The following is a 13,762-nucleotide window of genomic DNA, read 5'->3' as shown; positions in this document are numbered from 1 at the left end:
TTCCTCATAAGAGGACCCCTTCATCCCAGGAATCAACCAAATGAACCTTCTCTGAACTGCCTCCAATGCAAGTATATCTGGGTGTGATCTCACTAATGTCCTGTACAGTTTTAGCAAGACTTCACTACTTTTATACTCATCTCCTTGCAATAAAGTCCAACATTCCATTTGCCTTCCTAATTATTTGCTTAACCTGCATGCATGTAAACTTTTGTGTTTCAAGTAGGAGGACACCCAGATCCTTCTGTAAACTAGATCCTTTCTGTAAACATGAAACTAGAAGATTGGGAAAACTTTAAAGGTCAACAGAAAGCTACAAAAAGAGCTATAAAGAAAAGTAAGATGGAACATGAGAAAAAACTAGCACAGAATATAAAGACAGATAGCAAAAGTTTCTATAAATATATAAAACGAAAAAGAGTAGCTAAAATAAACGTTGGTCCTTTAGAGGATGAGAAGGGGAATTTAGTTATGGGATATGATGAAATGGCCGAGGCATTGAACAGGTATTTTGTATCGGTCTTCTCAGTGGAGGACATTAATAACATGCCAGTAATTGACAAAAAGACGAACGTAGGTGAGGACCTGGGAGCAATCATTATTACGGAAGAGGTAGTGTTGGGCAAGCTAATGGAGCTAAGGATTGATAAGTCTCTTGGCCCTGATGGAATGCATCCCAGGGTACTAAAAGAGATAGCGGGAGAAATAGCAGGTGCACTGACGGTAATTTTCCAAAATTCGCTGGACTCTGGGGTAGTCCCAGTTGATTGGAAAACAGCAGATGTGACGCCACTGTTTAAAAAGGGAGGTAGACAAAAGATGGGGAATTATAGACCGGTTAGCTTAACCTCTGTAGTGGGGAAGATGCTTGAGTCTATTATTAAGAAAGAAATAGCAGGGCATCTCGATAGAAATTGTCCCGTTGGGCAGACGCAGCATGGGTTCATGAAGGGCAGGTCATGCTTGACAAATCTTTTGGAATTCTATGATGACATTACGAGCAAGGTGGACAATGGGGACCCAGTGGATGTGGTGTACCTAGATTTCCAAAAGGCCTTCGACAAGGTGCCACACAAGAGGCTGCTGCATAAGATAAGGATGCATGGCGTTAGGGGTAAAGTATTAGCATGGATAGAGGATTGGTTGACTAACAGGAAGCAGAGAGTGGGGATAAATGAGTGCTATTCTGGTTGGCAATCAGTCACTAGTGGTGTGCCTCAGGAATCGGTGTTGGGACCGCAATTATTTACAATTTATATAGATGATTTGGAGTTGCGGACCACATGTAGGGTGTCAAAGTTTGCAGATGACACTAAGATGAGTGGCAGAGCAAAGTGTGCAGATGACTGTGAAACTTTGCAGAGGAACATAGATACATTGAGTGAGTGGGCAAAGGTCTGGCAGATGGAATACAATGTTAATAAATATGAAGTCATTCATTTCGGTAGGAGTAACAGTAAAAAGGATTATTACTTGAATGGTAAAAAGTTGCAGCATGCTGCTATACAGAGGGACCTAGGTGTCCTTTTGCATGAATCGCAGAAGGTTGGTCTGCAGGTACAGCAAGTAATTAGGAAGGCAAATGGAATTTTGTCCTTCATTGCTAAAGGGATTGAGTTTAAAAGCAGAGAGGTTATGTTGCAGCTGTATAAGGTACTGGTGAGGCCGCACCTGGAGTACTGTGTGCAGTTTTGGTCTCCTTACTTGAGAAAGGATATACTGGCACTGGAGAGGGTGCAGAGGAGGTTCACTAGGTTGATTCCGGAGTTGAGGGGGTTGGCTTATGAGGAGAGACTGAGTAGATTGGGATTATATTCATTGGAATTCAGAAGAATGAGGGAGGATCTTATAGAAACATATAAAATTATGAAGGGAATAGATAAGATACAAGTAGAGAGGATGTTTCCACTGGCAGGTGAAGCTAGGACAAGAGGGCATAGCCTCAAGATTAGAGGGAGCAGATTTAGGACTGAATTGAGAAGGAACTTCTTCACCCAGAGGGTTGTTAATCTATGGAATTCCTTGCCCAGTGAAGTAGTTGACGCTTCTTCAGTAAACGTCTTTAAAGCTAAGGTAGATATCTTTTTGAACAATAAAGGATATGGTGGGAGCGCGGGTAAGTGGATCTGAGTCCACGAAAAGATCAGCCATGATCTTATTGAATGGCGGAGCAGGCTCGAGGGGCCGGACGGCCTACTCCTGCTCCTAGTTCTTATGATCTTATGATAAAGCAGCATCCTATAGTTTCGCTCCATTTATGTAATATTTTGCTTTTCTATCCTTTACACCAAAGTGGACAACATTTCTGATCACTCACTTAACCTTTCTATATCTCTTTGCAGACTCTGTGTCCTCGTCACAGCTTGTTTTCCTATCTATCTTTGCATAGTCAGCAAATTTGGCAACATCCAAGTCAATAATATAGACAGTAAATAATTGAGACCCCAACACTGATCCCTTTGGCACTCTACTAGTTATAGTTTGCCAACCTGAAAGTGACCCATTTATCCCAACTCTGCGTTTTCTGTTAGCCAATCTTCCATCCATGCAAATATATTACTCCCAACACCATGAGCTCTTAGCTTGTGCACTAACCTTTTACACAACAACTTCTCAAATGCCTTTTGGAAATACAACATGTACTGGTTCCCCTTCATCCACCCTGCTTGTTACATCCTCAGAGAACTCTAATAAATTTGTCAAACACAATTTCCCTTTCATAAAACCATGTTGACTCTACTTGCTTGCATTATGATTTTCTAAATGTCCTGCTACTTTTCCTTAATAATGGTTTCTAGCATTTTCCAAATGGCAGATGTTAGGTTAACTGGCCTATGTTTTCCTGCTTCTTGTCTCCCTCCTTTCTTGAATAGGGGTGTTACATTTGCAGTTTTCCAATCTGCTGGGACTTTTCTAGAATCTAGGGAACTTTGTAAGATTATAACCAATATATCCACCATCTCTCCAGCCACTTCTTTAAAGACCCTAGGATGCAAGCCATCAGATCCAGGGAACTTGTCAGCCTTTAGTCCCATTAGTTTACCAACTTTGCCAATTTGATTTATCCAATCTATATGAAGATTAAACTCACCCATGATTATTGCAGTACCTTTCTTACAAGCCCCAATTATTTCTTCATTTATATCCTGTCCTACAGTGTAACTACTGTTAAGGGGCCTATTGACTACTCCCACCAGTGACTTTTTTTTATTCTTTCATAGGATGTGGGTGTCACATTGCCCATCCCTATTGGCCTTGAGAAAGTGCTGGTGAGCTGCATTCTTGAACGGCTGTCGTCCATGTGATGTAGGTACACCAACAGTGCCGTTAGGGAGGGAGTATTGACTTTTCAGTTAAGAATCAACAATTGCTATTGGTCTGGAGTTACATGTCAGCCAGATTAGTTAAAGGACAGCAGATTTCCTTCCTTAAAAGTAAATTAGTGAACCAAATGGGTTTTTACAACAGTCTGGTAATTCCATGACCATCTGAGACTAGCTTTATCTTCCAGATTTATTTAATTAATTGAAATTAAAATCCCTGAGGTCTTTATCTCCCATCCCAGAGCACAGATTATAAATGGCCAGTCATAACCATGTTTCGCAATGCCTGTAGTGCAATATCATTGTAGTGAACACTTAATATTTTCTAATCGTTTAGCTTAACAATGGATCATCTTGTTACAGATATCTGAAATGCAACCAAAATCAGTTAAAACCTGATGTCCTTTTCCACAAGACCAAAGAAAAAAAATCACTGTTTAATCAGGTGTTGAAAACATGGAAGTATGATATCATAGTTATTACTGAAACATGGCTTAACGAAGGGCAGGAATGGCAGCTCAACATTCCCGGTTACAGAGCTTACAGATGGGATAAAGAGCAGGGTAATAAAAATGAGGGGGGGGGTCACAATATTAGTAAAAGGAACAATCACATCTGTGAGGAGGAATGATATGCTGTGAACATCAAATGAAGATATATGGGTTGAACTGAGGAACAACAAACAGGTAATCACACTGCTGGGAGTACACTATAGATCCCCAAACAGTCAGAAGGCAATAGAAGAGCAAATACAAAGGCAAATTGCTGAAAGGTGCAGAAACAAATGAGAATAGTAGGGGATTTCAACCACCCTAATATTACCTGGGATAAATTCACTTTAAAAGGTACAGAGAGCACAGAATTCTTAAAATTATCTAGGAGAAATATTTTAGCCAGTACGTAGCAAGCCCAACAAGGGACTTAGGGTTGAATTTTACCAGCCCCCCGACATCAGCCCATCCAGGATTATATGAAGGATAAACAGACTGACAATACAAAGGCAGTAGAGGGGTCTACAGAGGTGGTGGAGAGGTGGAGCTGGGTACAACACTTGATCCCATGTCTTCGGATGATATGGATAAAGGGTAGCACATAGAAAAGGAAAGGACTTCTTGCAGACCATTGGGACTTCAAGATGCTGGGGAAGGAATGGCTCCTGATCAGCTGGCATGGGTCTCATACACCTCGTCTTTCTTGATCCTTGGGCCATCCAGCAGCGTCTCAGAGTGGCAGCAGCCAGTTACGTCAAGACGGGCATACTCACGCCGGAGAGTGTACTGGACTCGCCTCAGCTTCCTCCAAATGTTCAAGCAGCAGTGTCAGCAAAAACTGCAGCTCTCCAAGTAGGTCGTCACCGACTTAATGCGCCATGCTGCAGGATGAGCTGCAACCCGTGGGCTTTGGTGGACACCCAGTTCCAGTGGCCCTGAAGATCAACATCTATGCCTCTGGCGGGGGGGACCTGGAAAATACCTCCGGGAGAGGCCCACCACACGCTTCAATGCTGGGAAGGCCCCGCCCCATGTTACCGGCAGTGTCGAGGTCTCGTGCTCCCCCGCCCACCACTCGGCTACATCATTAAAACATGTTAATCTATTTAAATTAATGAATAAATACCTACCTCATCGCGCCAGCCATCCCGCTGCCATATTCCGGCCAGTTGCCGGAATCCCCGCGTCTTTGGATCTCCAAAGGGAAAAGGTAATAAACTTTGGGGGGGGGAGGGGGGATGGTGAAGGCCGGGATTGCTAGGTAATTTGTTTGTGGGGGTGTTGGGGGAAAGGAGGAAGAGGGGAGAGGGCAATTAATAAATTGTTTAGTCACTGGGCGGTGGGAGAGGTGATTGAAACTTTTATTCACTTTTGCACTTTAATTTTATCTCTCCTTTAACTTAAAAAATTTAAATTAAACCGAAGGACTGGAAGTCCTTTAAAAAAGGCATGGCACCCGACACCGTTGATGGGGATGGAGCGCCAGCCCCCACCACGTCATTGGGAGCAGTCGGACCGCCCCAGCAATGTAAATGAGCCGCCGCGCTAAATTCCATGGTGGCTCTGCGGAGAAGATCTTGCACGTGCGCCCTGTCATTTTTGAAGCTCTGGAAAAATCCAGCCCTTAGTTTTAGGGAACACATCTGGGCAGGTGGAAGTGGTGCCAGTGGGAAAGCATTTTAGTGGCAGTGATCATAATTCAGTTACATTTAGGGTAGTTATGGAAAAGGATAAAGATAGACCAAGAGTAAATATTTTATTTTGGGTAAAGGCCAATTTTACTGAGCTGAGGTGTGATTTGGCAAAAGTGGACTGGAAACAACTACTTGAAGGTAAATCAGTGTCAGAAAATGGAAAGCTTTCAAAGGGGAGATAAAGATGATTCAGAACAATTATGTTCCCATGAAGATAAAAGGATCATATGAACAGGAGTAGGCCATTCAGTCCATAAGGGTGGGACTCTCAAATCCATACAACCTCGGATGTCAAAAAGCATAGAGAGTAGAAATAAGGAAAAAAGCTTATGTCAGATGCCAAAAGCTCAATACTGCAGAAAATCGAGACGAATATTAAAAATGCAGGGGTGAAATTAAAAAGGAAATTCAGAAAGCAAGGAGAGAGCATGAAAAATATTGTCAAATAAAATAAAGTAAAACCCACCAATATTTTAATAATACATAAAGAGCAAGAGGATAACTAAGGAAAGAAAAGGGCCAATTACAGACAAGAGGTAACTTACGTGTGGAGGTGCCAGATATTAGCATCATTCTTATTGAAGACTTTGCATTTGCTCTCAGAAAAATGGAGGAACAAAGCAGGCATGGTAGGTAGCTAAAGAGGAGGAGTGTGAAATATTGGATGGACAAACATAATAAAGGAGGAAATATGTAGGTATTTAGTGCTCTTGCAAGTGCATAAATCATCAGGCCTGGATGAAATGTATCCCATGCTGCTAAGGGAAGCAAGGAAAGAAATAGCACAGGCTCTGGTCATCATTTTCCAATCATCTCTGGCTACAGACATGGTGCCAGAGCACTGCTAACGTTGTGCTGTTGTTTCAAAAAGGAGGGAGGAAGAGATAGCCCGAGTAATTATGTGGCAGTCAGCCTAACCTTGATGATGGTCAAAAATTTACTGGAAAAAGTTCTGATATACCGTATCAATCCTCAGTTAGAGTGACACGGATTAATCAATGTCAGTCAGTATGGAGCTGTTAAGGGAAGGTCATGTCTGACTAACTTCATTGAATTTTTTGAGGAAGCATCAAGAAGGGTCAATGAGGGTAGCATGTTTGATGTGGTTTACACAAATTTTAGCAAGGTTTTTGACCAGGTTCCACATGGCAGACTGGTCCGGAAATTCATAGAATTCAAGGAAAAGTGGCAAGTTGGAATAAAATTGCCTCAGTGGCAGGAAGCCATGGATTATGGTCAACGTTGCATTTTTGACTGGAAGCCTGTTTCCAGAGGGGTTCCTCAGGGTTCAGTACTGGGTCCCTTGCTGCTCGTGGTATACATCATAAATGTAGGGGCAGATGATACAAAAATTGGCCATGTGCTTGATAGTGAGGAAGAAAGCTGCAGACTGCAGGAAGATATCAATGGACAGCTCAGAAGAGCAGAAAAGTAGCAAATGGAATGCAACCCAGAAAAGTGTGAAGCAATGCATTTGGGGAGGACAAACAAGAAAAGGGAATGCAATTAAATGTCAGGATTTGGAAGAATGTAGAGAAACAGAGGGGCCTTGCGGTGTATGTTTACAGATCTCTGAAGTTAGCAGGACTGGTAGATAAGGTGGTTAAGAAGACACGCAGGATACTTTCCTTTATTGGCCAAGGCCTAGAGTATAAGAGCGGGGATGTTATGCTAGAACTGTGTAATATATGAGTTAGACTGCAGCTTGAGTACTGCATACAGTTCTGGTCACCGCCTTACAGGAAGGAATGGGTAAGCGCCTGGAGGTGGTCAGTGGGTTGTGAATCAGCACCTGGAGTGGCTATAAAGGCCAATTCTAGAGTGACAGACTCTTCCACAGGTGCTGCAGAAAAAATTGGTTGACAGGGCTGTTACACAGTTGGGTCTCTCCTTGCGCTTCTGTCTTTTTTCCTGCCAACTGCTAAGTCTCTTCAACTTGCCACACTTTAGCCCCACCTTTATGGTTGCCCGCCAGCTCTGGCGATCGCTGGCAACTGACTCCCACGACTTGTAATCAATGTCACAGGACTTCATGTCGCGTTTGCAGACGTCTTTGAAGCGGAGACAAGGACGGCCGGTGGGTCTGATACCAGTGACGAGCTCGCTGTACAGTGTGTCCTTGGGGATCCTGCCATCTTCCATGTGGCTCACATGGCCAAGCCATCTCAGGCGCCGCTGGCTTAGTAGGGTGTATATGCTGGGGATGTTGGCCGCCTCGAGGACTTCTGTATTGGAGATATGGTCCTGCCACCTGATGCCAAGGATTCTCCGGAGGCAGCGAAGATGGAATGAATTGAGGCATCGCTCTTGGCTGACGTACGTTGTCCAGGCCTCGCTGCCGTAGAGCAAGGTACTGAAGACACAGGCTTGATACACTTGGACTTTTGTGTTTTGTGTCAGTGCGCCATTTTCCCACACTCTCTTGGCCAGTCTGAACATAGCAGAGGAAGCCTTTCCGATGCGCTTGTTGAATTCTGCATCGAGAGACAGGTGATAGTTGAGCCTAGGTAGGTGAACTCTTGAACCACTTCCAGAGTGTGGTCGCCGATATTTATGGATGGGGCATTTCTGACGTCCTGTCCCATGATGTTCGTTTTCTTGAGGCTGACGGTTAAGCCAAATTCGGTGCAGGCAGCCGCAATCCTGTTGATGAGTCTCTGCAGACACCCTTCAGTGTGAGATGTTAAAGCAGCATGGTCAGCAGAGGAGTTCCCTGATGAAGACTTTCCGTACTTTGGACTTCGCTCTTAGACGGGCAAGATTGAACAACCTGCCACCTGATCTTGTGTGGAGGAAAATTCCTTTTTCTGAAGACTTGAACGCATGTGAGAGCAGCAGGGAGAAGAAGATCCCAAACAGGATGTGATCACACAAAAAAGGTTACAGAAGAGATTTTGCCAGGAATGGAGAATTTTAGCTCTGAGGAAAGATCAGATAGGATGGGTGTGTATTCTTTGGAACAGAGACGGCTAAGGGGAGATTTAATTGAGACTTATAAAACCTAGATAGAGTGCATAGGAAGGAGTTACTTCCATGAGCAGAAAAGTCAATAAGCAGGGTACATAGTTTTGAATTATTTGGTGAAAGAATTAGAGGAGAGTTGAGGAGGAAATTTTCAACCAAATGGTGGGGGGGAATCTGGAACTTGAGGGTGGTAGAGGCAGAAACACTCTTCGCTGTTAAATCACACTTGAATATGCACTTGAGGTGCCGTAAGCTGGAGGGCTATGCACCAAGACCTAAAAGATAGGATTAGACTGGAGAGCTCTTTTACACCTGGCATGGACACAATAGATCAAATGGCCTTCTTCTGTGCTGTAAATCTATGTTTCCATGTTTTATCCTTTGTAGCCTTTGAAATATTAAATATAAGTTGTAAACTAAATTTGTAGATAAATTTACAGTGCTTTGAGGAAAGAGCAGGGGAGTGGAACTAACTGTATAGCTCTTTCAAAGAGCCAGCACAGGCACAATGGACTGAATGCCCTCATTCTTTGACGTATGATTCTGTAATAAACCTTCAATATTTCAATTCAGGCGAGCTTTATTTTTAAATTCTACGCACAAATTTAACTATCAAACACTACAACTGTGCAGATATTTAGTAATATTTTACATTCATCTATATAAACTGAGATTTGTTGTATTTACTACCAAAAAGACATTTACCTGCAAAAACTCTCTAACATTGGAGCCCAGAACACGAAGAATTGTATCATAACCAGATTCTTGGCAGAATTCAAAAAACATCTTTCCAAACATCTGCAGAATTTCGCCAGCATTGATTTCTGTGAAGGATTAATCACACAACAGAAAAAATTCTGTCAGACCTCATATCAAATACCTCACAAAGATTTTGCTGAGCTCAGCAGTTATAACAATTTATACAACTTGAAGGTGTTCGTGGGTGTTTAGTGACTGTTGTGAACAAAATTATTCATGAATTAATGTACTTATAGCAGTGGACCCTGAACTTCAAACCAACGTATATTTAAAGTTATGTCAAAAACAGCTCAAACGTTACAGGCAACAGATTGTTAAAAATAAAATCTAGACGTCTACAACTCACTTTTTACGAGAATTCCAATCTCAATATTTGTTTTGCCCCCACAAATTTAACTCAATGTTAAAGTCACTGGTGTTGGATCTAAATATTTCTAAATCGGAACCTTTAATATGAAATTTATAACACAGTAGATCAAAATAACAATTACTAAATAACCATAAATAAATAATCTAAACAAAACAAAAAAAAAAACTGTACATAATGGCTTCTGCTGAAAGAACACAACTGAAAATTCTTGATGCCCCAATTTCAGAAATCAAGCAAACATTAGATGCATTGAATTACTGCGGAATATGGCAACTGCTCCAGATGTGATCAGGCCTGGGATAGACATTTGAAGTTCCCAGCCAAGTAGGAGTTTCATTAGGTTATTCAAAAAGGGGCAGTGGTAAGAGATGCCAAGTCTCCAGCATGCCCGGAACACGTGATATCAGAGGCCTCGGTGCAGGCAAGAGGCCCACATATTTTAAAGGTAAATGTCTTTGTGTTTTTTTGGGGGCTGTTCTTGTAATTTTTTTTTATGGCTTTTCTTTAAACAACTGTCACTTAAGCTTTTTTGAATCTTTGTGCCAGTTGTTATTTTTAAACTTGGCTCCAATGCCTTTACTGCCATCAACAGGTTTGTTAATTGGTATCTGCCAGGTTGATTTATTTGGAGGAAGAGTAGGAGCAGCAGAGGGATGCTAGGCGTTCAGTCTAAATGAGAGATATTACATACCTTTCTTAAAGTATAGCACACCGCCACTCCTACTCTCCATTGCTAAAACCATAACATACACCACTATCATCTCAAAACTCAATAGCCCCAATATTATTTTCTCTAGCACGTGGGAAACATTAAGGGGGGAATATTAATTAAGGATGGGGATGCGGTGGCGTAGTGGTATTGTCACTGGACTAGTTACCCAGAGACCCAGGGTATTCCTCTGGGGACATGGGTTCAAATCCCACCACAACAGAAGGTGGAATTTGAATTCAATTAATAAATCTGGAATTAAAAGCTAGTCTAATGATAGCCATGAAACCATTGTCGATTGTTGTAAAAACCCATCTGGTTCACGAATGTCCTTTAGGGAAGGTAATCAGCTGTCCTTACCTGGTCTGGCCTACATGTGACTCCAGACCTACAGCAATGTGCTTGACTCTTTTATGCCTTCTGAAATGGCCTAGCAAGCCACTCAGTTGTATCTAAACGCTACAAAGGAATGAAACCGGACGGACCACCCGGCATCGACCTATGCACCGGAAACCACAACGGCAAACAGCCCTGTCGACCCTGCAAAGTCCTCTTTACTAACATCTGGGAGCTTGTGCCAAAGTTGGGAGAGCTGTCCCACAGACTAGTCAAGCAACAACCTGACATAGTCATACTCACAGAATCATACCTTACAGACAATGTCCCAAACACTGTCATCAGCACCAGGCATACCTCAAAATGAGGTGTCAACCTGGTGAAGCTACAACACAGGACTATCTGCGTGCCAAACTGTGTAAGCAGCATGCTAGAGACAGAGCTAAGCGATCCCATAACCAACGGATCAGATCTAAGCTCTGCAGTCCTGCCACATGCAGCCGTGAATGGTGGTGGACAATTAAACAACTAACTGGAGGAGGTGGCTCCACAAATATCCCCATCCTCAATGATGGGGGATCCCAGCATATCAGTACGAAAGATAAGGCTGAAGCATTTGCAACAATCTTCAGCCAGAAGTGCCGAGTTGAAGATCCATCTCGGCCTCCTCCTGAAGTCCCCAGCATCACAGATGCCAGACTTCAGCCAATTCGATTCACTCCATGTGATATCAAGAAACGACTGAAGGCACTGGATACTGCAAAAGCTATGGGCCCTGACAATATTCCGGCAGTAGTACTGAAGACCTGTGCTCCAGAACTTGCCGCGCCCCTAGCCAAGCTGTTCCAGTACAGCTACAACACTGGCATCTACCCTGCAATGTGGAAAATTGCCCACGTATGTCCTGTACACAAAAAGCAGGACAAGTCCAACCTGGCCAATTACCGCCCCATCAGCCTACTCTCAATCATCAGTAAAGTGGTGGAAGGTGTCATCAACAGTTCGATCAAGCAGCACTTGCTTAGCAATAATCTGTTCAGTGACGCTCAGTTTGGGACCGCCAGGGCCACTCAGCTCCTGACCTCATTACAGTCTTGGTTCAAGAAAGCTGAATTCAAGAGTTGAGGTGAGAGTGACTGCCCTTGACATCAAGGCAGCATTTGACCGAGTATGGCATCAAGGAGCCCTAGCAAAACTGAAGTCAATGGGAAACAGGGGGGAAACTCTCTGCTGGATGGAGTCAAACCTAGCGCAAAGGAAGATGGCTGTGGTTGTTGGAGGTCAATCAGCTCCAGGACATCACTGGAGGAGTTCCTCAGCGTAGTGTCCTGGGCCCATCCATCTTCAGCTGCTTCATCAATGACCTTCCTTCAATCATTAGGTCAGAAGTGGGGATGTTTGCTGATGATTGCACAAAGTTCAGCACCATTCGTGACTCCTCAGATACTGAAGCATTCCGTGTAGAAATGCAGCAAGACCTGGACAATATCTAGGCTTGGGCTGATAAGTGGCAAGTAACATTCGCACCACAAATGTGGCAGGCAATGACCATCTCCAACAAGAGAGAATCTAACCATCTCCCCTTGACATTCAATGGCATTACTATCACTGAATCCCTCACTATCAACATCCTAGAGGCTACCATTGACCAGAAACTGAACTGGAGTAGCCATATAAATACCGTGGCTACAACAGCGGGTCAGATAATAGGAATCCTGATTCCCCAAAGCCTGTCCATCATCTCCAAGGCACAAGTCAGGAGCGTGATGGAATACTCTCCACTTGCCTGGATGGGTGAAGCTCCAACAACACTCAAGAAGCTCGACGCCATCCGGGACAAAGCAGCCCGCTTGATTGGCACCCCATCCACAAACATTCACTCCCTCCACCACCGACACACAGAGGTAGCAGTGTGTACCATCTGCAAGATGCACTGCAGCAACGCACCAGGGCTCCTTAGACAGCACCTTCCAAACCCGCGATCTCTGCCAACTAGAAGGACAAGGGCAGCAAATGCATAGGAACCCCACCACCGGCAAGTTCCCCTCCAAGTCACACACCATCCTGACTTGGAACTATATCACTGTTCCTTCACTGTCGCTGTGTCATAATCCTGTAACTCCCTTCCTAACAACACTGTGGGTGTACCTATCTCCCACGGACTGCAGCGGTTCAGGAAGGCAGCTCACCACCACCTTCTCAAGGGCAATTAGGGATGGGCAATAAATGCTGGCCTGACCAGCAACGCCCACATCCCATGAATTAATTTTAAAAAAAATTCCCAACTTCTCTCTTTCCTTTCACTCAGTGTTAACTGACTACCACCTTGTAAAGTACTGAGGACTATAGATTAGGGCTGATTTGGAAACAGAAGCTATTGATGTCTTTCACTTTCAGATGTTGACTAACCTGCTGTGTATTTCTACCATTTTCTGTTTTTATTGCAATTTAATATCTATCTGCAAGCTGAAATCATAGCTAATGCCAGATTTTCAATGTTGTGAATACTGGACTATGTTCTGCATTGTTCTTGATATGCAACAATGTTTTAAAGCTTTTTTTTTAAGCTTAATCTACAATTTACTTGTACACCATCTTTTGTCATAATGTATTTAATATCTCACAGCATCATTCAAGAATTGGTCGAAAAGGAAGCACTGATAAATAAAGCATGTCACCAGTAATATGAAAGAACTGGATTGTGATTGTAATGGGCGATTTGGCCAATTCCCAGCAACTGCACTATTGTGAAAATACACATTGGGCTGAATTTTACCGGCCCCGCAACGCCTCGGCTGGTATAATTCTGCGGGGAGAGACCCACCTCGACTCGCGACATCTAGAAGAGCCCACTGCACATTGCCGGCGGTCCTCCCCGTGGCCTGGTAGCGGGCCCTTCATCAGCATATTCAAATTAACACTGAAGAGATGCAAACAAACTTACCTGCAGGCGGTGGCCATCCCACGCTGATTTTACGATTGCCGTTCGTACTCCACACGCCTTCGGAACTCTGTATGGAGTTCCGAGGCGAAAAGCTCGTGGGGAGGAATAAAATTTTCAGGGCAGCAGGGGTGGAGGATCCGGGAAAACAATTTTGATTGGAATTGGGGATGGT

The 13,762-nt window shown here is 43.5% G+C and overlaps 1 protein-coding gene across 1 annotated transcript in view; it reads right to left on the bottom strand.

Moving 5' to 3' along the window:
- Window positions 1–9,285, bottom strand: part of gucy1b1 (guanylate cyclase 1 soluble subunit beta 1) — a 231,132-nt gene extending 221,847 nt beyond the window's left edge. The window contains exon 1 of the mRNA XM_068022355.1: window positions 9,178–9,285. Coding sequence (XP_067878456.1) covers window positions 9,178–9,270 — 93 coding nt within the window. The 5' untranslated portion in view covers window positions 9,271–9,285. The remainder of the gene's footprint in view (window positions 1–9,177) is intronic.
- Window positions 9,286–13,762: the final 4,477 nt, after the last annotated feature.

The sequence above is a fragment of the Heterodontus francisci genome, chromosome 1 (genome assembly GCF_036365525.1).
Source record: "Heterodontus francisci isolate sHetFra1 chromosome 1, sHetFra1.hap1, whole genome shotgun sequence".
Lineage (NCBI taxonomy): Eukaryota > Metazoa > Chordata > Chondrichthyes > Heterodontiformes > Heterodontidae > Heterodontus > Heterodontus francisci.
Note: the sequence above shows the minus strand (reverse complement) of the source record. Positions and strands in the feature narration are given on the sequence as shown.